The sequence below is a fragment of the Delphinus delphis genome, chromosome 6 (assembly GCF_949987515.2).
Source record: "Delphinus delphis chromosome 6, mDelDel1.2, whole genome shotgun sequence".
Taxonomy (NCBI): domain Eukaryota; kingdom Metazoa; phylum Chordata; class Mammalia; order Artiodactyla; family Delphinidae; genus Delphinus; species Delphinus delphis.
In genome coordinates this window covers 5,311,477-5,337,145 of record NC_082688.1, presented here as the reverse complement: position 1 = coordinate 5,337,145, position 25,669 = coordinate 5,311,477, and the positions used below count along the sequence as shown (strand labels likewise).

At 41.4% G+C, this 25,669-nt stretch overlaps 1 protein-coding gene across 4 annotated transcripts in view; it reads left to right on the top strand.

The window, feature by feature from the left end:
- The window catches only part of NUP214 (nucleoporin 214), a 100,976-nt gene that overhangs the window by 1,950 nt on the left and 73,357 nt on the right, over positions 1-25,669 (top strand). For 3 of the 4 annotated variants that reach the window (XM_060013957.1, XM_060013956.1, XM_060013954.1), the window contains exons 2-14: positions 392-587; positions 1,208-1,359; positions 2,377-2,575; positions 3,250-3,320; positions 4,561-4,624; positions 5,086-5,189; positions 6,861-6,967; positions 7,625-7,691; positions 11,913-12,039; positions 14,917-15,078; positions 18,243-18,717; positions 20,029-20,204; positions 22,410-22,507. In XM_060013957.1, the coding sequence (XP_059869940.1) occupies positions 392-587; positions 1,208-1,359; positions 2,377-2,575; positions 3,250-3,320; positions 4,561-4,624; positions 5,086-5,189; positions 6,861-6,967; positions 7,625-7,691; positions 11,913-12,039; positions 14,917-15,078; positions 18,243-18,717; positions 20,029-20,204; positions 22,410-22,507 (1,998 nt within the window). The remainder of the gene's footprint in view (positions 1-391; positions 588-1,207; positions 1,360-2,376; positions 2,576-3,249; positions 3,321-4,560; positions 4,625-5,085; positions 5,190-6,860; positions 6,968-7,624; positions 7,692-11,912; positions 12,040-14,916; positions 15,079-18,242; positions 18,718-20,028; positions 20,205-22,409; positions 22,508-25,669) is intronic. The other variant, XM_060013955.1, reaches the window with a different exon arrangement.

Here is a 25,669-nt window from a genome sequence, read left to right as displayed (position 1 = left end):
AACAACAATTTATTAAGCACTACTCTGTATCGTAAGACATACCGTGAAATAGGACAAGATTGTAAATAAAAAAGTGCAGCTTGTGTGGTGGTTCAGACAATAAATTAGCTAGGAATTCAGAAAAGGAAAAGATCAGTGTTATCTGGGTTAGTCAAGGAAGGCTTCATGAAAGAATTTTTTTTAATTTAATTTATTCAGTAAATACTAATAAGCACTATACCGGGTGCCACAATATCACAGGAAGCTTAAAAATGACTGAGCCGCACAGCCCTTACCCTCAGGGTAATGTATATTTTGTTGTACTGGAATTGGGTGTACTGAAATATAATGACAGGTGTGATTTAATTTCCTGTCTTCCCTGAATTGATCTTGCTTTGATCCCGCACCACAGGATTTTCAGTTTAGAGCCCTGAAGAAGGTGAGAATCTTTGACTCCCCCGAGGAGTTGCCCAAGGAACGCTCGAATCTGCTTGCTGTGTCCAACAAGTATGGCCTGGTCTTCGCTGGTGGAGCCAGTGGGTTGCAGATTTTTCCTACTAAAAATCTTCTTATTCAGAATAAACCTGGAGATGATCCCAATAAGATAGGTAAGTTCCTTGGTTTGTGTTGCATGATAGAGGAGTGAAGTGCTAATGTCACTTGATTTACAAGAAATCATTCTAGTAGTAAAACTGCTGTTAGTCCTGAGATCGACCCCAAAGAAGAGGAAGTTCTAGGTAGGCTTCTGGAAGCCCTCCTGGGTGTTCTCTTTGGTCCATTGTGTTTCTCTTTTGATGAGCTGTCCCTCTGAGCTCAAGCAGAAGAACAGCTTACCATTGTGCCATGCTCAGTTGAACTTGGGTTCCAGCTCCCTGGGAGAAGAGTTTCATTGCGTGGCTTTTTAGTTGTCACAACAGCGCCATCCAAACAAATGGGAATGTGTGCTCTTTGGAGCATTGTTGCAAAAATACGGTACAGGGCACTGTTTCCAACAAGGGCTACAGCCACAGTTAGTTTTCTCAGGTCAGATGAGGAAGAGTCCCTATGATACTTAATGCGACATTATACATCTGTAAGAAAGCTGCGATTTATCTGTACAACTTGTTATCAGGGTGTGTGCATATTTTTATGTAGATGTAAAAATTGTTTCACATAGACCTGAATAGAGTTTGTGGCTTATGCTTAGAACATTGCATTTTCTGCTTTGTGTTTTTTTATGTTTTCATAGTTGATAAAGTTCAAAGCTTGCTAGTTCCTATGAAATTCCCGATACATCACCTGGCCCTGAGCTGTGATAACCTCACACTTTCCGTGTGCATGATGTCCAGTGAATATGGTTCCATTATTGCTTTTTTTGATGTTCGCACTTTCTCAAATGAGGTAAGCTGCTGGCAAACTGTAGGGACCTAAGAAGATTTCCTGGTATTGAATCATAACCTAGAAGTTCTTGGTTGGCCTTTGAATTCTTTTTCTAGATTAAAATATGGGTTTTTAAAAGGTCCTTAATTACAGAATCATGGATCTTTGGAGATAGAGGTGACTTCAAGAAATTATTTCATAATACCACCTGCCCCAAGATGTTATCATTTCTCATTTATATATGAGACAGCCAGAGCCCAGGGACCCTTAGGTGACTTGCCCAAGGCCATAGAGTTAGTAGTTAATGTCAGAAGTTCCTACATCCTGGATCTCTGGCCTCCTAATACAGTGTTCTTCCATTCCAGGCCGTTTAGTAATGATAATAGTCAATAACATTGAGTGTTTATACTGACTTTGTGCCAGGCCCTGTACTAGTGCTTGACATGCCTTGTTCTCGTTCATGCCTGCCCTTCATGGCCTTATGCAGTAGGTACTGTCATCTTCATTTCATAGGTAGAGAAACAGGCCCAAAGAGTTTAAGTATTTGGAGTTCTTGTGTGTCTGTTTGTTTGGGGTACCTTTTATATCAATAATCTTTCATTAACCTTCCACAACAAATCTTCAGTGAAGCTCTTGGAATTTTGAAGCCTTTGGTGGTTTCTGCATACCAGTTAAAATAGGTATAATATTTTAAGGTGAGCGCTCTCTAAAATTCAAGGGCCCAGCACTATTAAGAAGCAGAGCCCAGATTTTTATTTAGTGTCTGCTCTTTATGGATTATTTTGCATTTGTGCACTCCTTTGTTGCGAGTCCCTCTGAGTATGCTATAACGATTGATTGCCGTTTTCAAAGCTGTGTTAAAATTGTCTGTAACAAATAGACTGTTGTGCAGAGCTGCATTGTTTTTCATGGTCATGGAGAAAGGTGAACCGTAATTCGAGAAAACTTGCAGATTCAGTAATTTTCTTTGACTATTAAATGTCTCTGTACTTATTAATTTACTGATTTATTTTTGCTTCTGGGCATGTGTTTTAAAAGGCCAAACAGCAGAAACGCCCGTTTGCGTATCATAAGCTCCTGAAAGATGCAGGAGGCATGGTGATCGATATGAAGTGGAACCCTACTGTTTCCTCCATGGTGGCAGTTTGCCTGGCTGATGGCAGCATTGCTGTCCTACAGATCACAGAGACAGTGAAAGTGTGTGCGACTCTTCCTTCCACAGTAGGAGTAACATCTGGTGAGTAATAAAGTCTTCTCCTGTGTAACATATGGTAATGGTGATCTAGTTAAAATTTAATCTCTGGAAAAAAAGCAAATGGGGTTTTTTGTCATATTTGTTGTTCTTGGTAGAAGTGGAGAGAGTATTTTTTATTTCCGTAGTTAATGTCCTTGAAGCCAAAAAGCATACATGATTTAACTTGAATGTGCTTGGGTTTTCTGGAGAAAGAAATATTTTAGTATAGCTGGTTTAGAACTGTGTTGTTGAGAATAATTGTTTTGATCTAAAAGAGTCGTACTCTGAAACAGTCATTTGTACCTTTGAGGAAAAGCATTAGAAAATATCAAACAGGAGCAAGAGAATGACATCTTGATATTTGAGAACCTTATGTATTCTCCTTGTTTTATCTAAAGACTACAGAGTTTTCTGTACTTTACAGCTTTCTGGGCAGTACTCCATTGACAAAGCATTTTTAACAGCTGATTCAGTGGCCCAGTGATAAATCACAATTGGCTTGTATCATCGAAATGATCTTTCTTTTTTCACTGTGCCAAGTAAGGATGATCCCACAGTCTTCCATGGACTGACAGAGGAACAAGAAGTGGTTATTATGTAGCTGTTTTGGTACAGATCTCATTGGTTTGCTCCATTTTATTCAGTTTTTAATTGGTAGCATTCTCTTCTTTACCCAGTCTGCTGGAGCCCCAAAGGAAAGCAGCTGGCAGTGGGGAAACAGAATGGAACTGTGGTCCAGTATCTTCCTGTAAGTCTTGCCTTGGACTTCAGAACTTTTTTACTTAAGTTACCCACTGTTTTGGGGGTGGTTTGGGAGTATCTTTGCTGTTTTTTTCTATTAAAATGTAATTTACGCTCATTGCAACAAATCTGTCAGTACACAAGTGAATGCAGGAAAGAGTGTTGCATGTGCACTCGGTCAGCTCTCCCTGTGGTGAGCTGTGTCATCTCTTCCAGAGGTGATATTCATGAATATTCTTCAATGTAAATCGACAAAGAATCCATATATATCTGGTCACACCCGAATGGGAAGGAGGGGTTCACAGGCAATGCCAAGGCCTGTGCTGTTGTGTATTCCTCCTGTTCTCTGAGGGGTTGCAAAGTGGTGAATGTGGTGGAATAGGTTTGAGGTTAAGGTTTTGTTTCTTCTTTGTCATCACAAGAAGTTGTTATGTGACATTTGGTACATATTCTTTTAGGGCATTAGCCTGTAAAAAGTTAATACAGGGCTTCCCTGGTGGCGCAGTGGTTGAGAGTCCGCCTGCCGATGCAGGGGACACGGGTTCGTGCCCCGGTCCGGGAAGATCCCACATGCCGCAGAGCAGCTGGGCCCATGAGCCATGGCCACTGAGCCTGCGCGTCCGGAGCCTGTGCTCCGCAACGGGAGAGGCCACAACAGTGAGAGGCCCGCGTACCGCAAAAAAAAAGATTAATACAGTTGGTTTAATTTTATTGTTTGCTTTTTTTTTTTTTTTTAAACTTAATAGTGTATTGGAGGGACTTCCCTGGTGGTCCAGTGGTCAGGACTCCGCTCTTCCACTGCAGGGGGCATAGGTTCGATCCCTGATCGGGGAACTAAGATTCCTCATGCTGCGCACTGCGGCCAAAAAAAAAAAAAGTGTATTGGAGTCTTTTTCTTCCAGCTCATTACATATAGAGCTACTTCATTCTTTTGAATGGCTGCATAGGACTCCACTATGTGAGTATATCTGTTCCATTATTGATGGTTATTTGTATCAGTGTGAGTGGTTTTGCTACTCTGAGTGGTATTGCATTGAGCATCCTCATCACCTCCATTGATCACGTTGCTGTGAGTGTTTCCATAGGGTAGGATTCTAGAAGTAGGCATCCACTTGTCTCTGTATTCATTCTCTCCTGGCTGGGGAGATGAGACTTAGGTGGTTTCTAGGGGAACTTATTGGATTTGACAGTTTCATTGGTTTGGGGATTGTTTCATTCGACTCTGTTTTTTTTCAAATCTCTTTCAGACTTTGCAGGAAAAAAAAGTCATTCCTTGTCCTCCATTTTATGAGGCAGATCATCCTGTCAGAGGTAACACATCTGCTTTTCTTACTGGGCCGACCTCTAATGAGGTGCTGTCTTTATTGCAGAAATTTCAGATCATGTGATGTACCTGCATACCTGATCAGGGAAGCGTTGGTGCCTCCTGTATGAAAACTCCCATTATTTCAGTTAGCTAATTAAGTCGCTGTAACAGTAATCCTCTGGTAGACACCTGTGTCTCTTGGTAAATGACATTAAATGGATCCTGATTTTTTAATTAGAATTCTTCATTATTTGCCTTGATTATAATCCACCAGAAAAAAAAAAATACCACTTTGGGATGAATTTGGGCTTCTTGAGTCTTTGTGAATTGTATTTAGTTAGTGAAATCTGGACCTTTTTAAAAGCTATAGGAGTTGGATTTTTTTTTTTTTATCCATGAGATGGTAGTATAATGTACAGGGGTTATTCCAAGCACAAGATGGTTTATTAGGATGTGTGTCTTTCAGTTCTGGATGTGCTGTGGATTGGTACATATGAATTCACAATAGTATATGCTGCTGCAGACGGGACCTTGGAAACTGCTCCAGATGTGGTGATGGCTCTGCTCCCGGTATGTCTATGCAAAGGATGTCTCTGTTATTTGAGAATTTCAGAAGTCTTCTAATAAAGTTTGCAGTTAGGCTTCAGTTTCCTTTTCTTGCTGGCAGTGGTCGTGCAACTTGAGGTGTAAGATTTTGATGCTGCACTGGGAGCCTGGGGACCAAAATGGTGGTGTTCACTTAGAGCGTGTTCTACTGTTGAGTCACAAGGTGGAAAAAGTCCTGAAACTTACTTTGCTTAAGTTGCAAACTGTGAGTTGTGGTAGATGTTAACATGATAAAGACATTTTAGAGAAGCAAGAAAGCACCTTGATTTTCAAAATTCGTTCACTTATTTATTCATCAGATATTTATCAAATGCCTACACAGTGTGCTTTAAAGCTGAGAATACAGCTGCGACCAAGGCAAAGTCCTTGCTTTTGTGGATCTTGCATTCGGATGAACGTGCTAGTCCACAGACAAGGGTCGGATCAAGGAGTGATAGGGGTGATGGAGGAAATAAAGCAGGGTAAGGGGTGGTTGGTTGATGACTGGGGTGTGATTTAGCTTGGGTGGTCAAGGAAGGCCTCTGAGGAAGAGCCATTTGAGTGAGGGAGTGAGTCATTTTGAAGGACAAAGAAGGACCTGAATGATAAGATCTACACTTCCTAAATTGCAGTGGCATTAAAAACAGCAAATGAGGCAGGGCTTATATTTCCAAATCATGTTAACTTTGAAAGTCTAGAAAAATATTAAATACATACATAAAAGTCTAAGTATAACAAAAGTGGGAGTGGCACTAGTCATTCTGTTTTGCAACCTTGTTTTACTTAGTAAATTGCAACTACCTTTCTACCTCAGTAAATCTGAATTTTGCTTTTGGGCAGATAATCAATTTATTTAGCGCTTCCTCTACTGTTGGATACTCAGGTTGCTTTCAGTTTTTCCCTGTTTTAAAGAATACTAACACTCTTTTATGTACACTTAATGGGATTATGTTTATTTTTTAGGATAAATACCTAGAAATGAATTTGCTAGGTCAAGCAGTGTATGCTCTTTTGATATAGGCTTTTGAAAACGCTGCCGAAGTATCTTTTAGAAAAGTTGTATCAGTTTGTACTCCTACCACGGTTGGAAGTACCAGTGTCCCAATATGTGTGTCAATATGTAATGGTACCATTTTTAATCTTTGCCAATCTGATACGAGAAAAAAGTGCCTTGTTTTTATTAACTCTTTTGGGTTCCTGACAATATTGAATTTTAAAAATAAGTTTATTAAGATGCCTTATTTCAAGATATCATTAAGATTTTCTTTTCCCAGGGATCATATTAACACTAGCGTTTATTGAACACTTCTTATGTTCCAGGTTAGACCGGGTTACATGCTTTATGTGTATCCTTTCATATGTCACAGCAGCCTTTGATGTAGGTTTTTTAGGTCCATCGTACATGAGAGAAAACATTATCAGAGAGGTTGAGTAATCTGTCCATGCTAAAGTGACAGAAAACTTTGAATTCAGTTTGGTCAGTGGCCAATGCTTCTGTTCTTGTACTGCTCAATGCTGCCTTTATATAGTGTCTATATATTTTGAATGAATTTTCTCATAAAACTTAAATGATTTTATCTTTTGAGGTTCTTAACTGTGTAGGATTCAAGAAAAATCGCCCATGAGATTTTTTTTTTCTCGTTCTGTTCATTGTAGAAAAAAGAAGAAAAGCACCCAGAAGTGTTTGTGAACTTTATGGAGCCCTGCTACGGCAGCTGTACAGAGAGGCAGCATCATTACTACCTCAGCTACATTGAAGAATGGTGAGCCGCGTACCCAGGGAGGGTACAACCTGCCCTCACTGTCAGGTCACCCCTGAGTCACTTGGTCCTGCTTGTTCTGTTTTGTTTCCTTTCTGTAAGGGAGGAAAATAGAGGCTGGAGATACCCCGAACATTTTTACCTCATGCTAGATAATGCCTTTCTGACTACTACTTCTGTTTTCCCAGTCTTGAATTATTTAGCTCAGATACATACTAAACTTAGAAATCCCATTTTCTCATTAACTCCGGTGATGACTTAAGAAAATACTGATATTTAAGGAACATACTGAAGTTTCCCTCTGAGCAGAAGTGTCCCTTTGAAAGATAGATGACTTGAAGCAAAGCTTCTGTTCCTCTAATTAGATTATTCTCTCTACAGGGGGGTATTATATTTATTGGGAACTCTGACTTGATTCTGTTGTGTCTCTCCTTTGTCTTAAGTAGGGAGGCAGTTGGCTGAGTCTCCAGGGCTCTAACCTATGAACTAAAAAATAAAGCTTTACATCCAAAATCTTCTTACCTTTCTTCAGCCGGGTAGAAAACCTTGCTTTTCTCCTTCACGTCCCAGTGAAAGCCTTGTAGATGCTACCAGTGACTCAAGTCAAGGTACAACTGTTGCTGTTTGAATTTAATGGTCTTCCGGTTTTATTCTTTGAAGGGATTTAGTGCTGGCAGCATCTGCGGCTTCAACAGAAGTTAGTATCCTCGCTCGACAAAGCAGCCAGGTAAGTGTCTCTCTTTTGTCACTTTTATGTGATACGTTTCTGAGAAAGATTTTGGAGGGGTTTAACTGAAGTTAAGATTTAGATGAAGTCACATCCCTTTTAATGAGTTTCTGATGAGAGCACAGCTTAAATGACCAAGAGCCCTGGATCAAATGGCTTGGATATTGCATTGGACAAACATGGGTGTCAGATTTAGCCGTTCCTTCAGTGTCATCAAAAGCCCTTCTGTTAGGTTAGGATGTATCCACTGCGTGTGGAAACATACTAGTAATCAGCCTCCAATAGGAGTGTACCTGGATGTGTAGGAGGTTTTTTCTGCCTTGTTCTGTTCAACCGTCTTTATTTTCTTCCTATTACTTGAACCTGCCTCTTCTATTTGGTTAACTATAACCCATCCTTGACTATGGAAGAGAGACATGCAAATCAAACCAAATTGTGACTCATCAGAAATACTTTCTGTTTGACTTTGGAAAACGGCCAGAAAGCTAAAAGCACCTGTGCAGTTAAGCACCCATCTCCCTTCTACCCCTTTGTGCTCTTTGCAGGCCAGGGTGGGCTGCAGTTGTCGTGGTAAGCTCTCCTGAGCTCTGGTAGATTATGCACAGTGACTACACAGGAGACACAATGAAAGGGAAGCTTTTCTTTCTTTCTTTATTTTTTTAATTATATAATTAGTAAAGGCCAGGTAATGGTTGTATTAAATTTGGGTACACATCAAGAATAAACTTTTTTTTTTCCAGAAGCCACAAAACATTTTTTAAAAAATTAATTAATTTATTTATTTTTGCTGTGTTGGGTCTTTGTTTCTGTGTGAGGGCTTTCTCTAGTTGCGGCGAGCGGGAGCCACTCTTCATCGCGGTGCGCAGGCCTCTCACTATTGCGGCCTCGCTTGCTGTGGAGCACAGGCTCCAGACGCACAGGCTCAGTAGTTGTGGCTCACAGGCCCAGTTGCTTCGTGGCATGTGGGATCTTCCCAGACCAGGGCTCGAACCCATGTCCCCTGCATTAGCAGGCAGATTCTCAACCACTGTGCCACCAGGGAAGCCCCACAAAACATTTTGAAAAATTGATCATATCAAGTCAGATGTAGAAATGACAGTGCACTGTTTCTGACATTGTAATAAAGCTGGACAATGACACAATTTTAAACAATCAAAACAAAATTACAAAATACCGGCAAATATATATACATGTATATGAAGTCACTAACTGAAATAACTCAGGTCAAAGAGAAGCTCAGAGCTACAGTTGCAGACTACTTAGAAATAATGGCAGAGACAAACTAAAAACATACGGAGCTGTTCTTAAAGAATAAGAGAGAATGAAAACTCAATAAGCTACAGAAGACCAAATCAATAAAGTGTTTTATTTAAAATGTGAGCCAAATTTTAGTGCCTCTGCTGCATTTTGTAAAGGATTATAAGAAAAGGATGCAGAGAATTTTGAATATGGGTCAGTTACCTATTCACCTAATCAAAGTGAGTGCAGAATTCTGCTAATTTTAAATATTTTTCTTATTGCTAAGAAAACCAGGAGAATGACCTAAAATTTGTTTCGCTTCTGAACATTAAAATGATGAGCTATTTTTCTGCTACTGTCTTGGTGTGAGGTGTGGCCACGTGACTGAGTTCTACCTATTCCAATGGGAGCAGCAGTTTCTGTGCTAATTCTAGGCCTGGCCCCCAGGAACTATGGGCCTTCTCCATTTGTTCTTCTCTTTGTCACCTGGATACAAAGTTGGTTAAGGACTAAAGTAATGGCTTGTGTAGCCACAAATGAGGAGCTTGGATCCCTGAATAAAGCTGGTAGGACAGCCACTCTGCCAACTTAAATACCCAGTCAAACTCCAAAAATCTTCTGTAATGTCGGCTAGTGCATATTTGGATCTATATTTGTTACAGGGTGTTGGTATACCCTAAATAGTGAACTAGGCAAAAAGAAACAAAATAATACATGGACCAATAAAATACAGATGAAGTAGTATGTGTATCAGAATTTGGCATTGCAAATTCAATACCACTACATTAAATAACGCATTAAGCAAAAGAATTATATGCAATAAGCAAGTGGAGTTTATTCCAGGGGTACTTTTCTATCTCATATGTAAATGTCTAAGTGGCAACTCCTCTTGTATTTTTAAGAGGTATCTTAAACTAATACTGTCTGTAACTAAACTCTTGTTTTTCTCCCAATACCTGCTCCTCCCTCAAGTTTTTCCCTTCTTTGTAGGTTAATCTCCATTCCATCCATTGCTCAAGCAAACATTATGGTGTCACCTCTGACTCTCTTTCTCTCACATCTCACATCTATCAAAAGGTAATGTTTGGTCTACTCGCAAAATGCATCTGCATTCTGACCATTTCTCACAACTCCTCAGCCAGAAACTTTTCTTTTTAAAAGTCTACCTTGAGTTTAAAAATGTTTTGTGCACCCCATGCCCAGGTACATATGCCTCTTCAGTCATTCAACATTTATCCATCCTTCTCTGGGCAGCAAGGTGGCCAACCATAAGTGCGTAGTCCTCAGGGTCACAGGCCAGAGTTCAGCGGTCTGATTTGCTGCTCTTGGATTAACTTCAGTCACAATTTCTTAGTAGCACAAATATTTTATGTATTCACACATTGAAAACTTTTATTTTTGCTTTTTATCAAAATAATTATGTTCATGGTTGAAGAATCAAATAGTGGAGAAAGGCTTATAAGTGAAAAATCACCACTGCCCATCCTGTCCTGATCTGTCCTGTTCTCGAAAGGGGACCACTTTTTTTGTGTTACGCGGGACTCTCACTGTTGTGGCCTCTCGCGTCGCGGAGCACAGGCTCCGGACACGCAGGCTCAGCGGCCATGGCTCACGGGCCCAGCCACTCCGCGGCATGTGGGATCCTCCCGGACCAGGGCACAAACTCGTGTCCCCTGCATCGGCAGGCGGACTCTCAACCACGAAAGGGGACCACTTTTAACTTGTAAACTTTTTCTTTTAATGGTTACCTCCTTATCCCTAAATAATAATTTGCTTTATCACTAGTTGTTGATTATTAATGTTAAACTATTGGGCTGTTAGGGCAAATGAGGATTTAGCTCACATGTGGCCTTCAAACCCTCCCTCCTTCCTTTCAGTAGGGTTATAGCACTGTTTTAGTTTCTTCTATTTGTTATCTTTGAACTTTAAGTAATCATTTTTACCTTCGTTTCTTATGGTATTCCCATACAGCATCTCTCTTGATCTTCCGAGCTGTGAGAGGAACATGTCAGCGCCCCACCCTTGCCTTTAGCACACCTTCCCCACTCCCACCTGTAAGCTGTTGTCATCTGTGTCTCGTCTTTCGCAAAATCAAAGCTGATACTGTTTGTATTCTGTTCTGTAGTGATTAGCAAGCCTTCTTTATTTTGTCTATAAATTGTTTTTCCAAGTTGGAATCCATTTTGTTTACGTTATTATGAATGTGACTATTGACTCCATAGCTAAGTCATGGAGCATAATTATGTTCCCTTTCCTGAGCAGTTTTTTGTTTTTCTGTTTCTCATTGAGCATTATTCCCCTTTGATTCATGCTGCCCAGTTTTGGTCAACGTTGAAAGGTTAGATTTTTAAAAACCAGGAATCATTTGTTGCAAGGAACAGATCCCACTCGAGCAAACTTGAACGAAAGGGGAGTTTATTGGAAAGATGTGGTGGTTTCTCAAGGAATCCAGTGGCAGGATGATTGGCCAGTGTGAGGAACTGACACCAGGAACTAGGAAGACAAGAACTAAGGTTACCTTCTGTCTCTGTGGTCGAGTGAGCACAGGGCATTTGGCCAGCTTTATAAGCTGCTCTGCTCAAGACCTCACTGGAGATCCCCTGGAGATCCTGGTTCCCGTCCCAGATTTCTAGGAGCAGCTACTGACTGGCTTAGTGCAGCTATTAGATTCACCCTCTGTGTTCAGGAGTCTACCTGGTTGTGGTGGACAGTACTTCAGAGAGTGTTCACAGTAGTGGTTATTTATTCACAAGGCAGGAGCTTCGTATGCCAGGAACAGACAGAGAGGTTGACTTGGAAAAGTAACCCCTCGCTTGCTGGGGGACTCATAGCTTTTAGACTGTTTTTCCAGATTTCAGAGTCTCAGTCAACATATAACTCTAAACCACGTGAGCTGTCTTTTTTCTTCTCTCCTGTTGAGCAGTGCTGGAGAAGGCTCTAACCAACATGGCATTTTCTTCTTCTCTTTGTTCTTTTGTCCAGAGTAATTGGGAATCTTGGCTGCTGGAGGATTCTAGCCGAGCTGAACTGCCTGTGACAGACAAGAGTGATGATTCCTTGCCCATGGGAGTTGCCATAGATTACACCAACCAAGTGGAAATCACCATCAGTAAGTATAGTCTGACATAGCTTAGCGCAGAAGTGGTCTTCTTCCCATCATGGTTAATATTCAAATCCAGCTCTACGTTTTCATGACAGAATCTACTCTGCTGTGCACTTTTAACTTGTACCATGTTTCTACTTAAAGAGTGAGACGGTGTGTTGTACAACGCTCATCTAATTTGAATCGATACTCATTGACCGAGGTCACATGCTCTGTGTGTCTGCGTATCTGAGTGTTGGCGTGTCTGTGTGTGCTTTAGAATACGGCTAAAATACACAGTGCTGATTTCATAGCTTTGTCTCTGTGCCCCTTCCAGGTTCCCAGTGCCTCCCAAGGGGACAGCGCCCCACGGCACTTGGGTGCTACATACCAACACTTGGTTCGAAGGCCTGGTTAGAAAATGGAGGCCTCAGGCACAGGCTTCCAGATGGGGCCTGAGCACATGCTTTGAGTCTGTCTTCTCCCCTGCTGAGGCTCGGCAGGGCCGCAGTCTCCTGAAATGTGAAAGTGAGACAAGACATTTTTTCTCACAGATCTAGAGAACAAACTAGTGGTTACCAGTGGGGAGAGGGGAGAGCTGGGCGATATCAAGGTGGGGGAGTGGGAGGTACAGACTGTTGGGTGCAAGACAGGCTACAAGGGTATATTGTACAACATGGGGAAAATACAGCCAATGTTTTGTAATAACTATAAATGGAGTGTGACCTTTAAAAATTGTATAAAAAAATAAAGTAAGAGAATAACAAAAAAGAGAGAGAGCAAAGGAAACAGGATAACCAACAACATAATGAAAAGTCAGCCTGTGGAATGGGAAAAAAAATTACAAACCATATATCTGATAAGGGGTTAACATCCAAAATATATAAGGGACTCATACAACTCAATAGCAGAATAAAACAAAGTAAACAACCTGATTAGAAAATGGGCAGGGGACCTGAATAGACGTTTTTCCAAAAAAGATTTACAGATGGCCAACAGGTATGTGAAAAGGTGCTCAACATCACTAAGTACCAGGGAAATGCAAATCAAAACCATAATGAGTTATCACCTCACACATGTTAGGACGGCTGTTATCAAAAAGTTAAGTGATACCAAGTGTTAGCAAAGATGTGGAGAAAAGGGAATCCTTGTATACACTGCTGGTGGGAATGTAAACTGGCACAGCCAGTATGGAATAGAGCATGGAGGCTCCTCCAAAAATTAAAAATAGGGCTTCCCTGGTGGCGCAGTGGTTGAGAGTCCGCCTGCTGATGCAGGGGACACGGGTTCGTGCCCCGGTCCGGGAGGATCCCACATGCCGCGGAGCGGCTGGGCCTGTGAGCCATGGCCGCTGAGCCTGCGCGTCCAGAGCCTGTGCTCTGCAACGGGAGAGGCCACAACAGTGAGAGGCCCGCGTATCGCAAACAAACAAACAAAAAAATTAAAAATAGAACTCCCATGTGAGCCAGCAGTTCCACTTCCCTTTCCAAAGGAAGTGAAATCAGGATTTTGAAGAAATAGCTGCACTTCTATATTCATTGCAATGTTATTACCGCAGACAAGATATGGAAGCAACCGAAGTGTCCATCAGTGGATGAATGGATAGAGGGAATGTGTTATATATACAATGGACTGTTCAGCCATGAAAAGGAAATCCTGCCATTTGCAACAACATGGATGGACCTTGAGTGAAATAAGTCAGACACAGAAAGACAAATACTGCACGATCTCAGTTATATGTGGAATCTAAAAAAGTTACACTCAGAGAAGCAGAGAGCAAGAATGGTGGTGGCCAGGGACTAGAGGGTGGAGGAAATGGGGCGGTGTTGGTCAGAGGGTAGAAACGTTCAATTATATTATGAATAAGGTCTGGGGATCTATACTTGAAATTTCCTAAGGGCGTAGATCTTAACATAGACACACTACTATATATAAAATAGGTAACTAATAAGGACCTACCCTATAGCCCAGGGAACTCTACTTAATACTCTGTAATGACCTATATGGAAAAAGAATCTAAAAGAGAGTGGATATATGTGTGTGTATAACTGATTCAGTGTAGCAGAAACTAACACAACATTGTAAATCAACTATACTGCAATAAAAATTAAAAAAAAAAAAAGTTTTCACCACACACACAAAATGGTAAAGTACGTGAGGTGGTGGATGTGTTAATTAGCCTGGTTGTGGTGATCATTTCACAGCGTATACATCCATCAGACCATCATGTATACCGTAAACACGTACGATGTTTGTGTTTTATCCCAGTAAAACTGGGAAAAAATATTTGTTTACAAAAAGCCATATTCTTTGTGCTTTGTGCTTCATTTTAGAAAGGTGTACCCATCAGACACCACTAAGTTCCTTGTCCTTTCCCTGGTCAGGCTGTTTGGTCTGATTAGCTCATTTACTCTGATTCTCGTAAAGACTTAATTGACAAAATACATGCTTAGGATTCAACTGTGAATGAATATAAAGTAGTGGGACTCACTTCTCTGTGCCCTACCGTGTGTTTTCCAAAGAGGCTCATCTGTCATTTTTTTTTTTTAACTAAAGGAGTCACTTCCTGGAGACTCCTGTCTTGGTCAGGGGAATGCTAAACCTACCTCCCAAACACCGGGACACACGTAAAAATCAGAGGTTTGGGAGTCAGAGCTACTGCAGGACTGCTAGGGCTTCCCTGTAGGGCTGGTGGGACGGTGGCCATCTGATCATGGCAGTAGCTCTTCTTTAGGGAGCTGTTTCATAAAAGGCTGTTCAGATCCAAATCAGAACAAACCAACTCGAGCTACTGTAGAGATGAGTCCTGTGAAGCGTCTTTTGCTTCCGGCAGTCTTCCGCTTCTGGGCCCAGGCCCTTCAATCGACTTGGCCCTTTTATCACCTTTGTTTTCTTTTTTAACAGATGATGAGAAGACTCTTCCTCCTGCTCCAGTTCTTATGTTACTTTCAACAGATGGTGTGCTTTGTCCATTTTACATGATCAATCAAAATCCTGGTGTTAGGTCCCTCCTCAGGACACCAGAGCGGCTCTCATTGGAAGGAGAGCGACAACCCAAGTCATCAGGTGCGTGCCTCCCCCCGTTTTGGCTGAGAGGGGGTACCGAGGGCTTGTACAGGAGTATTTGCTGGGGTGAATACTGTGAGGACACACAGTGGTTATCTTTATCAGCCAGTCTATCTTATCGAGGCAGGACTAATCTTTTCCTCAGACACATGCACATACTTGCCTTCTCTCCCCCCTAAGCTTTATTCTCCAACCTTTACTTTAGAGAAAAAGGAATCGCAGCCCGATGGATCCCATTAGGTAATTTACTGACAGTATCCTATTATAAGACCCTATATTATATGGTCTGAAACCTAACATGTTTAATCATGAGAGGTTGGTTAAATAAATGATTGTACATCCATACAGTGAAATGCCATGTAACTATTAAAAATGTTATATTTATTGACAAGGAAAGGACAGAACATACTGTAAAAGAGCACTGTATACTCTGATTCCTTTTTTATGAGAAAAATATGTACATAGAAAAAATACTTGAAAGATGTTAAAATCTAAACAGTGGCTATTGCTGGGTGATGAGAACATGGGAATTTTCTCTTTGTATTTAATTTTCTTTAGTTTATTTTCCCCCTCCTCTTTGAAGATATCGCTTAAGTAATATATGTTTATTGGAGAAAAATTAGAAAATACAAAGACAGAACCACTTCAGAACCCGTCAAGCAATACAGCCAGTCAGCATTTTGGTACCTGTGCTTCACATACGTAAATGCATGCGTGTGAGTGCCCATCTGCGTCTTCAGAATTCTCACGACGGCAGTGGGTCACTTGTGAGAACAGAATGAACTTTCTAGAAGGGCATTGTTTCATATTGTGGAATTTTACTAATATTTCTTTTTTTGAATTTTGTGAGTATATAACTAGTAAGTTTTTTCTCTTCTGATATAGCGAAAAAAGCTCATACTGCCACCAATTCTATATCTAGGGAGAAACGTTGACCAGTTGGGTTGGATGTGGTGGAGAACACTTAGGGGATCTTTTCTCACTGCTTCCCAATGCAGAGTGAGTTGTACTTCATAAATAGAGCCACTCAGATACTTGGGCTCCTACCAACTGGCAGTGTGACCCCAAGTAATGTACCGGGTGCCTCAGTGTTGTTGTGTTGGGATATCTCCTTATCTGCAGTGTGTACTCTGAGTTATTTTTCCCCTTTAAGTGGTCCTGAGTCCCATGAACTACCTACACTCAGTTGCTGGGTCTGTCTGTAACAAGCAGTGTACCCTGTGAGGTCGGGAGCCTGTGGGATGATGTTTGTTTCTGAGCACAGTTCAGTGTGAGGGGCTTGCTACAAGCCCCTTATTCCCTGAGTGCGAGCAAAGACCAGTTTTACTGTTTGCCTCTCCTAGAGAAACCCCGTGTTCCCTCATGCTTAGCCCAGAGGTAACAGAGAGCCACTGAAGAGAGCCACTGAAGGGGGAGGAGGTGTCCCACCAGTTCACCAGCTCTAGCTGAAGCTGGCTCATGGCTTCAGAGGACATCAGTGCTTCTGCGTGCTCCCACACTCCAGCGCCAAGGATGCTGGGTTGAATGATCGCAAAGAGCAGCATGATGGTTTTCAGATATTTAGTTCCATTTTCAGTGGGGAAGATGCCTGTGATTTCTTTGGGGTTTGGCATATGCTTTTTGTATTGGTCTACTAAATGCATGGAAGTGATTGACACATATGCTTGGGTCTCTAAAGAGGTGAGCTGTTGTTGGTCCATATCTATTGTGTAGAGGAAGTATTAGCAGAATAGATAGGCTTGCATTACATACTGTCAGCGAAGTGACCATCTACCTGGGGGTCGTTGTTTTCAGAAAGTGGCATTTTCATAGTTGTATCCTAAGTATTTCCTTGCTTTAGACATAGTGAAGATAAACTGTCACCTCTGACAATTTGGAAGAACCAAGACCCATAAATGTATTGACAAAAAAATACTGCTTTCTTAGTTAGTTATTTAATTTGGAGAATTAACATGTTTATAGAAAGTTTGGAAAATAGAAAAAATTTTAAACTTGCCTTTTATGGTATTCTCTTTCAGTGTTTCTTCATAAACATCTTCATAGTTGTGATTATATTGTATACATAATTGGTATGCTGGTCTTTTATTTAAATTTTAAGTGTTTTCCAGGTTCTTAAGTAATTTTTATGATTCATTTAGGAGTGTTTAACACTCTGTTGAATATATTTTACCATTTGGGTTGTATTAAATATCTTTTTCATTTTTTAGGTTATTTCCGTAGTCTTTATTCTTAAAATTGGGATTACTAGGTACATGTTCTGTGATTTTTGAGGCAAAATGCTAAAATACTTTCTAAAAGACTGTGCTAAAAAGGTACCTACTAGTGATAAAAAGTTTCAGGTTTGTTTTACCCTTTCAAACATAGGGGATTATATATATTTTTATTTTGATAATTTAGAGGACAGCCAAAAATATGCCTCTTTTAAATTTGTATTTCTCTGATTAGAGAGACTGAATATATTTTCTTTTTATGCATTAGATTCCCAGCTTATATCTATTAAAGTCTCAAATTTTTTTAAATCTCAATTTGTATGAACTTTAAAAAAAATAAAACATATTACTTGTCATTTGCTGCAAATTTTTTTTCATATACCTTTTGGTTGTATAACTATTTCTGTACATAGTCAAATCTTTATCTTTTGTGTTTTTTTTGGGGGGGTCACTTTTAGGTTTATCAAGTTGATAGACTCTAAGAGACAACTCACTTTTTGCCTCCTTTGTTTTGAGATATAGTTATATATATGCTTTTGTATATGTGTGTATCTTTAATTAACCTAGAGTTATTTTAGTGACTATTATAAGGTGTAAGTCTGAATTAAAGGTTTTTCCTGATAATAAAATATTGCAGAATAACTTATTTTTCACTGTAACATTGAGAAGTGTATTTTTTCTACATTACTCAAGTGGGTGTTCATGAAGTCCTATTAGTCTAATGTCTTTTTGCATTTCCTTTTTCCTTCAAAGTTTTAGACATCTTACCATATGGAATGTTTGCTGTGGAAAGTCCAACATCAACTCCATTTCCCTTTTTTTGTTCCCTTGTGGAACGAGAACCATTATTTCTGGCTTCATTCTTCCACAAACCCACTTGCTTTCTGTGATGTGGACCTCCACTGTTACGGGGTTAACTTCTCCCTTCCTTTTTCTCCATATTTCCCATTGCAGGAAGTACTCCTACTACTCCCACCTCCTCTCAGGCCCCGCAGAAGCTCGATGCGGCAGCAGCCGTAGCTCCTGCCTCCGTTCTGCCTTCATCACCGGCTGCTCCCACCTCCACCTTCTCTTTGCCTTCCGCCGTGGGAGCCCCTGCTGTGTTCTCCTTTGGTTCTTCATCCTTGAAGTCATCTGGTTCTGTCACTGGGGAGGCCCCTCCGTGTTCCAGTGCCTCTGACAATTCCAAAGCAGCCTTGGGCCCTGGAGCATCCTCCTTCTCTTTTGTTCCTCCTCCTCAAGCCTCCCTCGTGCTCACCCCTGCGGCCTCTCCCATGGCACCCTCAGCTGCCTCATTCTCCTTTGGATCGTCGGGTTTTAAGCCTACCCTGGAAAGCACACCAGTGCCAAGCGTGTCTGCTCCAAACACAGGAATGAAGCCCACCTTCCCACCATCAGCCTCTGCAGTCAAGGTCAACCTTAGCGAAAAGTAGGTAACAAAGTTTGATGGGTAGAAATATCGCTGCTTGTTCACTAGAAATAGAGTCGCTGTGAGTGGAGTTATTGAATAGATTTTCTTGTCCTTTTTCCCATAGTAATACTTGCAAATGGTAAAAATGCAAACAACATAAAGGTTTGCATTTCATCAGTGGACAGAGTCCAGAGATGTCTCTTAGAATTTTTTTTTTTAACTGTTAGAAGTTTATATTTAAATGCTTGTTTTGCTTTTGCAGGTTTTAAATGTAGGAGGTATTCCTTACTTTTAAAAAATGAAGCAATACAGACTATATATCCCTTAAGGAAATTGAATCTCTCTAGTCCTTTTTCTCCCTTGTGTCCACTCTTGACTCTCTGAACTGTTTTCCACATAGCCACTGAGTGATCTTGTGAAATTGTAAATACATCAGATGACTGTCCCCAGCGGCTTCTCATTGCTCTTTGAGTACAATCCAAACACTTCAGCGTGGTATTCCACTTTCCTCCAGATCTGGGTCCTACTAACTCACTCATATCTTACTTTTTACTTCTTTATCTGCTTGTTTTGTTCTCACCACTAGCATGTAAGCTTCTTGAGTGAAGTAATCCCTTATACCTTGTAACCCTTCCTAAGATAGCCATTGAGTGTAAACGCTACCAGTTTTCCCCCACTCTTCTGTATTATCTCTTATTACTGTGAAGGGGCTGCTGGCCGCTGTCATTGTTCATATTAAATTTGCCACGCAGCCACTTCATTCTAAAGGTTGCCTAGTATTCCATTTTGTGGCCACACCATAATTTATTTGACCAGTCATCTGATGCTGTTGTTTACATCGTTCACAGACGTTTGCTCGTTAGGTGGAACTTACCTCCCCTGCCCAGTAGATGGTCAGCATCCCAAAGAGGGTGACCTGCTCTCCTCTTCCTTCCTCATTCCCCAGAGATGATCACCCCACAACGAGTTCTCAGTAATTTCCTTGGCAAAGGGAGAGCACTAAACTCTCCTAAGTCCAGTAGAGTCCCACCCTCTTTCTTTACTCAGCTTGATAGAATCGACAATAAATGTTTTATGCCGTGATAAACTTAGTTTCATCATCATGTTAAGTACTTATTAGATATTTTCACTGACTTTTTCATTCCAAATAAGCAGATGATAAATGCTTTCATGCAGCTTTCACCTTTTATAAGAAATAGCTAAATGTTTGCATTTCCTGAAGGCAAAAACGTATGGATAGTAAGTTATCCTTTGATGATCGCTCATGACCAGTGTGAAAGGATCTCACAGCAGCAGGCCATTTTGATCCATTCGGGCTTCCATTTTCAGGTTCACGGCCGCGGCCACCTCTGCTCCTGTTCACAACTCACAGAGCTCACCCTCAATGCTGCCGTTCTCCTCGGTCTCCAAGCCAGCATCCTCTGGACCTCTCAGCCACCCTGCACCTCTCTCGGCATCATCCAGTTCCTTGTCATCCAAGTCCTCGGTCTCTTCCTCAGTATCGGGTATGATTTTAAGCAAACTGCTTTAGAGCTCAATCCTGAATTCCCAGATGTATATTTTTCCAAGCTGTGGGACTTCCCTGGCGGTCCAGTGGTCAGGACTCCGCGCTTTCACTCCCAGGGGTGCGGATTCAATCCCTGTTTGGGGAACTGAGATCCTGTAAGCTACACGGCACGGCCAAAAAAAATTTTCCCAAGTTAAAAATCCTTACTTTTAAGGACTGTTGTTTAAATCCTTTTTCTTGCTTCCTGTAACTCACACTGAAGTTCTGTGGCTTTTGTACTCTGGATTGGGAAGGTTCACAGTGGCCTCAGTGCTGCCATGCTGTCTCCATCTTGCTGTGGGACATTTATCTTCATGCAGAGCCTGCCCTACGTGAAGGTCAGTCACAGAGCAAGTCTTTAAGCCACATAGAGGAGAAGGAGCCTATGGTGGCTTTATGCTTATTTCCTCTGATGACTGTCTTTGGGTTTTCACACTCAGCCCTACCGCAAGCAAATTTATTAAATAGAGATCATAAATGGGAATAATGATTATAGCCAAGTTGAAGTGCGTTATAAAACCCCATGAGTAAATGTTCCCAGCCTATCTCTTTCTTCCTTCAAACCTACAGAAAGGTTGCATAACTTATATTCTGAATACCATGCCCTTCCCTGAGAGTCAACACTTGCTAATATTTTGCACCATTTGCTTTATGTCTTTCCTTTTTAATGTAATTTTTTTCTAAAACATTTGAAAGTTAATCGCAGACATGAAACACTTCACCCCTAGGAACTTCAGTATGTTTCCTAAAAATAAGGGTACTCAATACATTGTCACACTGAGGAAATTTAACAGTAATCCAGTCTACAGCCGGTATTCGCATTTCCACAGTTGTCCTTTTAATGTTCTTTGTAGTCATTTTTTCCCTCCCTCCAATCCAGGAGCCACTCAAGGACCACATGTTACGTTCCGATTTTGTCTTGTTAGTCTTAACCAGTTTCTCACCGTTTTTGTCTTTCTCAACATTAACATTCGTGAAGAGGTCAGGCCAGTTAGTTTTGTAGACAGTCCCTCAGTTTGGATTTGAGAGTTTCCACATGGTGAGATTCGCATGAAACATTTTGAGCAGTAATACCACATAGGTGATGTGCATCACATCACAGCATTTCTTTTTGTCCTGACGTAAGTGATGTCAGTTTGCTCCCATGGTTGGGAAGGTGTTTGTCAGATCTGTCTCAGTTTTTAAGTTGGTTGCTTCTGTGAATTCCAGTGGTAATACCGAGCCAGACCTACTTGGGTAGCCTTTTGGTGTTTGAGCGTCAGGAATCATTTTATCTTGATAGATATTGAGCAAGCATTGAGCTGTGAAATTCCTGAAATCTCTCTTACCTATTGCTCAGGAGAAAGAGCTGCCTTGTGGCGTTTGCCAAAGTCACCTCATTCTGAGACTTGTCATCAAATTCTGAAAAGCACCTGTCTGTGACCCAAAAAATTAACAAGCCTTCCTTTAGTCTTTCCCCATGTCTTTACAGTTTGGGAGAGAGGAGATGTACCGTAACACACGTACATTTTCTCCGTTTCCACCGCTTACCACCCAGATCTCCCTACCCCCATTGACATATTTAATTCTTACAATTTGGTGGGTCTTGCATTATTGGATTGCAATCCCAATTGTACACTGGACGCAGTGGGGGATCCCCTCCCTATCCGTTTAATCAGGCTCTCTGGAGATGAGGCTTGGGTATGAGTTTTGGTGTATATTTTTAAAGAACTCCTAGGTGATTCTAATGCACAACAGGGCAAGACTTGTCCTAGAGGCTTCCAGGAGGGTCCTGAAGACCTTGTGAGTTCTTACAGGGTGATGGGGATTACTGTTCTGGTGGTCTTTAAACTTTGCCCCCAGTTCCCAGAGGTGCATCAGGAGCCTCTGTGGGGAGTAAGGATGGGCCAAGTGGGCAGCCTCCTGGGCCTGCACACCATCCACACACCTATGATCAGAGACACTCCAGTTCTACCTGCTTTACAAAGGAGTTTCCCGTTTTAAAATGTAATATGTGTTTTTTAGTTATTTGGGAACTGTGGGTGTCACTCTTGGTAACAAAGATCATAAACGGGGGCTAGGGACAATGAGAAACTTTTTTTTTTTAGATTTGAGGAAAGGATGTTTGTGATAGGAGAAATAATGGGAATAAATACTGTTGGTTTTAACTGACTTCTTGTTCTAGCAGGGCGGTCTGCTCAGGGTAGTCCAAGTGCAGTGCCGTCAACGGTACAGAAATCACCCAGGATAACCCCTCCAGTGGCCAAGTCAGGCTCTCCCCAGGTATGTTTAAACTCAACCTACAATGCTGTGTTTATTAATTTACTGCCCAAAACATACATGTTTATAAAATGGGTTTTTGTGTTTTAGAATTCACACCTTTGAAATAGTATATAGGATTATGTGATAGGAAATACCAAAGTATGATCTTTGAATATTTGTAATGTGAGCTCATAAAAGCCATTTATCTCAACCCTAGAGTCTTAGAATTGTTTTCTCTGCTGGTTCCTGAGCTTATCCATGTTATGTTCCATTTGTTGAATTCTCTTTATGTCTGAAGACTGTGGTGTAGCACCTGATTTTTTTCTCTCATTCCCGAAGTAACCAAGAAATCTACCCACTGCCTTCTTTTTCTTTTTCTTTCCATAACAACTCAGTTTATTTTAGTTACTTAGTTTTTTACTAACATAGAATACACATGGGGGTAAAAAGGGATACATGTGACACACGTCCACCTCAGTGAATTGTCACCAGCTGAATACACCTTGGTAACTAACACCCAGATCAAGAAATAGAACATACTAGGGTCCCGGAGTCCCCCTCATGTTCACCTTTCTGGTCACAACTCTTGCCAAACGGGTCTCACTATATGATTTCTAATAGCATAGCTTAGTTTAGCCTGTTTGTACCTTCTGTAAAGTGGAATCATACAGTATATATTCCTGTGTCTGACTGTTTTGCTCAACATTATGTTTGTGAGATTGTTCTGTATCATTGTTGCTGTATGGAATTCATTGGGCGACTCTACTACAAGTTTCCTTCCATCCTTGACAGGCATTTGAGTAGTTTCTGGGTTTAAGTCATTGTGAATAGTGTTGTTATAACCATGCTAGCTGACGTCTTTGGGTTAATATGTGTATGCCTTTTTGCTGGGCAGTTACCTAGGAGTGGAATTGTTGGGTCATAGAATACTCATATGTTCCTCTTCCGTACGTTCCTACTAGGAGCATGTGAGTTCAGCTGCTCCACATCCTCGCCAGCCTTTGTATTTTTCATTGTTTATTGTTGTTGTATTTTGTGGTTTTGATTAGTATTTCCCTGATGACTAGTAAAATTCAGCTTTTTTTTTTCATATGACTCTTAGCCATTTGACTGTCTTCTTTTACAGGGTGTCTTTTGGGTTGTCTTTTTCTTACCGACCTGTAAGAGTTCGTTCCTTGTTGGATATGCACATGCATGTGCAAACACATACGTATAATGCAAATACTAATACTTTCTCATTCTCTGAATTGCCTTTACATTTTCTTTGTGGTGTCTTGTGATGACTACAGTTCTTAATTTTACTATAATTCAACATATCAATTTTTCTTTTATAATGAGTGCATTTTGTGTTCTGTTTTAGAAATCATTTCTTATTCCAAGGTCAAAAAGATGTTTTCCTGGGCTTCCCTGGTGGCGCAGTGGTTGAGAGTCCGCCTGCTGATGCAGGGGACACGGGTTCGTGCCCCGGTCCGGGAGGATCCCACATGCCGCGGAGCGGCTGGGCCCGTGAGCCATGGCCGCTGAGCCTGCGCGTCCGGAGCCTGTGCTCCGCAACGGGAGAGGCCACAGTAGTGAGAGGCACACGTACCGCAAAAAAAAAAAAAAGATGTTTTCCTATGTTTTCTGAAAGTTTTATTATTTTACTTTTCATACTTAGATCTGCAGTCTGTCATCTCCATTTATTTTTATGGTTTAACTTAAAGAGCATTTTCTGTCCATTTCCCACTTGATTACTTGAGTGTCCTCAGAACAGGAGTCATGTCTTTTCCTTCTGTCCCTCTCCCAGTCAACCTCTTCCTGCCCCCAGCACACACCTGTACAGGCTCCACAGTAAATGGCCAGTTTACAGGTGTAGGTTTTGGCATAAAGCATGACACATGGCATTTATGAAATAAAGCTGTTTTAATGAATGCTTATGCAGTCTGAAAACTCTCCATGTGTTAATTGCTGTAGGTATCAAATAATCTGAAAGCCATCTCAAGTTATAACATCTCCAAAGCAGAATCCTTGATTTCCGTCTTCCCCAGACCCTGTTCCTTTTCTAGTATTCCCATGTCAGTAAGCAGCACTAACCAGGTAGTTTGCTCTACCCCCAGTCCAGAAGTCATCCTAGATTCCTCTCTTTAGTAGCACCTCCCCCAGTCCATACTAGCAAAGGTCTTGCCAGCTCTGCTCTGTGATGTGTCATATGTCATAAATCCACATCTCTGTCCCCTGCTAACATCGTATTTCAGACCATTATCATCTCTTCCCTCATTAGCCTCCTGACTCCTCTTCCTACTTCTTTTCCTACCTGTCACTGTCATCCATGCTCTATTTAGCAGTAGGAGGGATCTTTTAATATTGTAAATCAGAATAGTTTAAACTCTCCTAAAACTCCGCTAGTACTTTTCCAACACACTTAGAATAAAATCCAGACTCCTTGGAATAGCTTTACACGACCTGCCTCTGCCTGCCCCCAGCTCCCTCCCTGACTTGATGTGCCCACATTCACTTTATATCTTTGCCTCAAACTTGCCAAAGTGTTTCCTGCCTCAGGTTCTTTGCACTTGCTCTTCTCACTGCCTGGAGGTGCTTCCCCTAGAGCTTTCCATAGCTTTCTCCCTTTCTTCAGGTTTCAGTGCAGAGGCAGTGATCAGTGAGGGCTTTTGGGCTGTCTCATGTCAAGCAGTGCCCACTTTTATTCTCTCTATATGTTCCTGTTTAGTTTTTTCGTATCACTTATCACTAGCTGAAATTACCTGAGTTGTTTGCCTCTTATTATATGTCTTGTCCCAGTAGATTGTGAGTTCCATGAGGGTAGGGACCTCGTCTACCTTGTTTACCTCTATCTAGAGCATATCTTTTTTTTTTTTTTTTTTTTTTTTGGCGGTACGCGGGCCGCTCACCGTTGCGGCCTCTCCCATTGTGGAGCACAGGCTCCAGACGCACAGGCTCAGCGGCCATGGCTCACGGGCCCAGCTGCTCCGCAGCACGTGGGATCCTCCCGGACTGGGGCACGAACCCGCGTCCCCCGCATCAGCAGGCAGACCCCCAACCACTGTGCCACCAGGGAAGCCCTAGAGCATATCTTATACCAGGAAGGTGCCCAGTAAATACGGGTTCAAAAGAGTGAGTGGTGGAACAGTGATGGTATTGTGAGAGCGCCACACCTGTGATAGACACTGAGCCACCTGCTCCAGG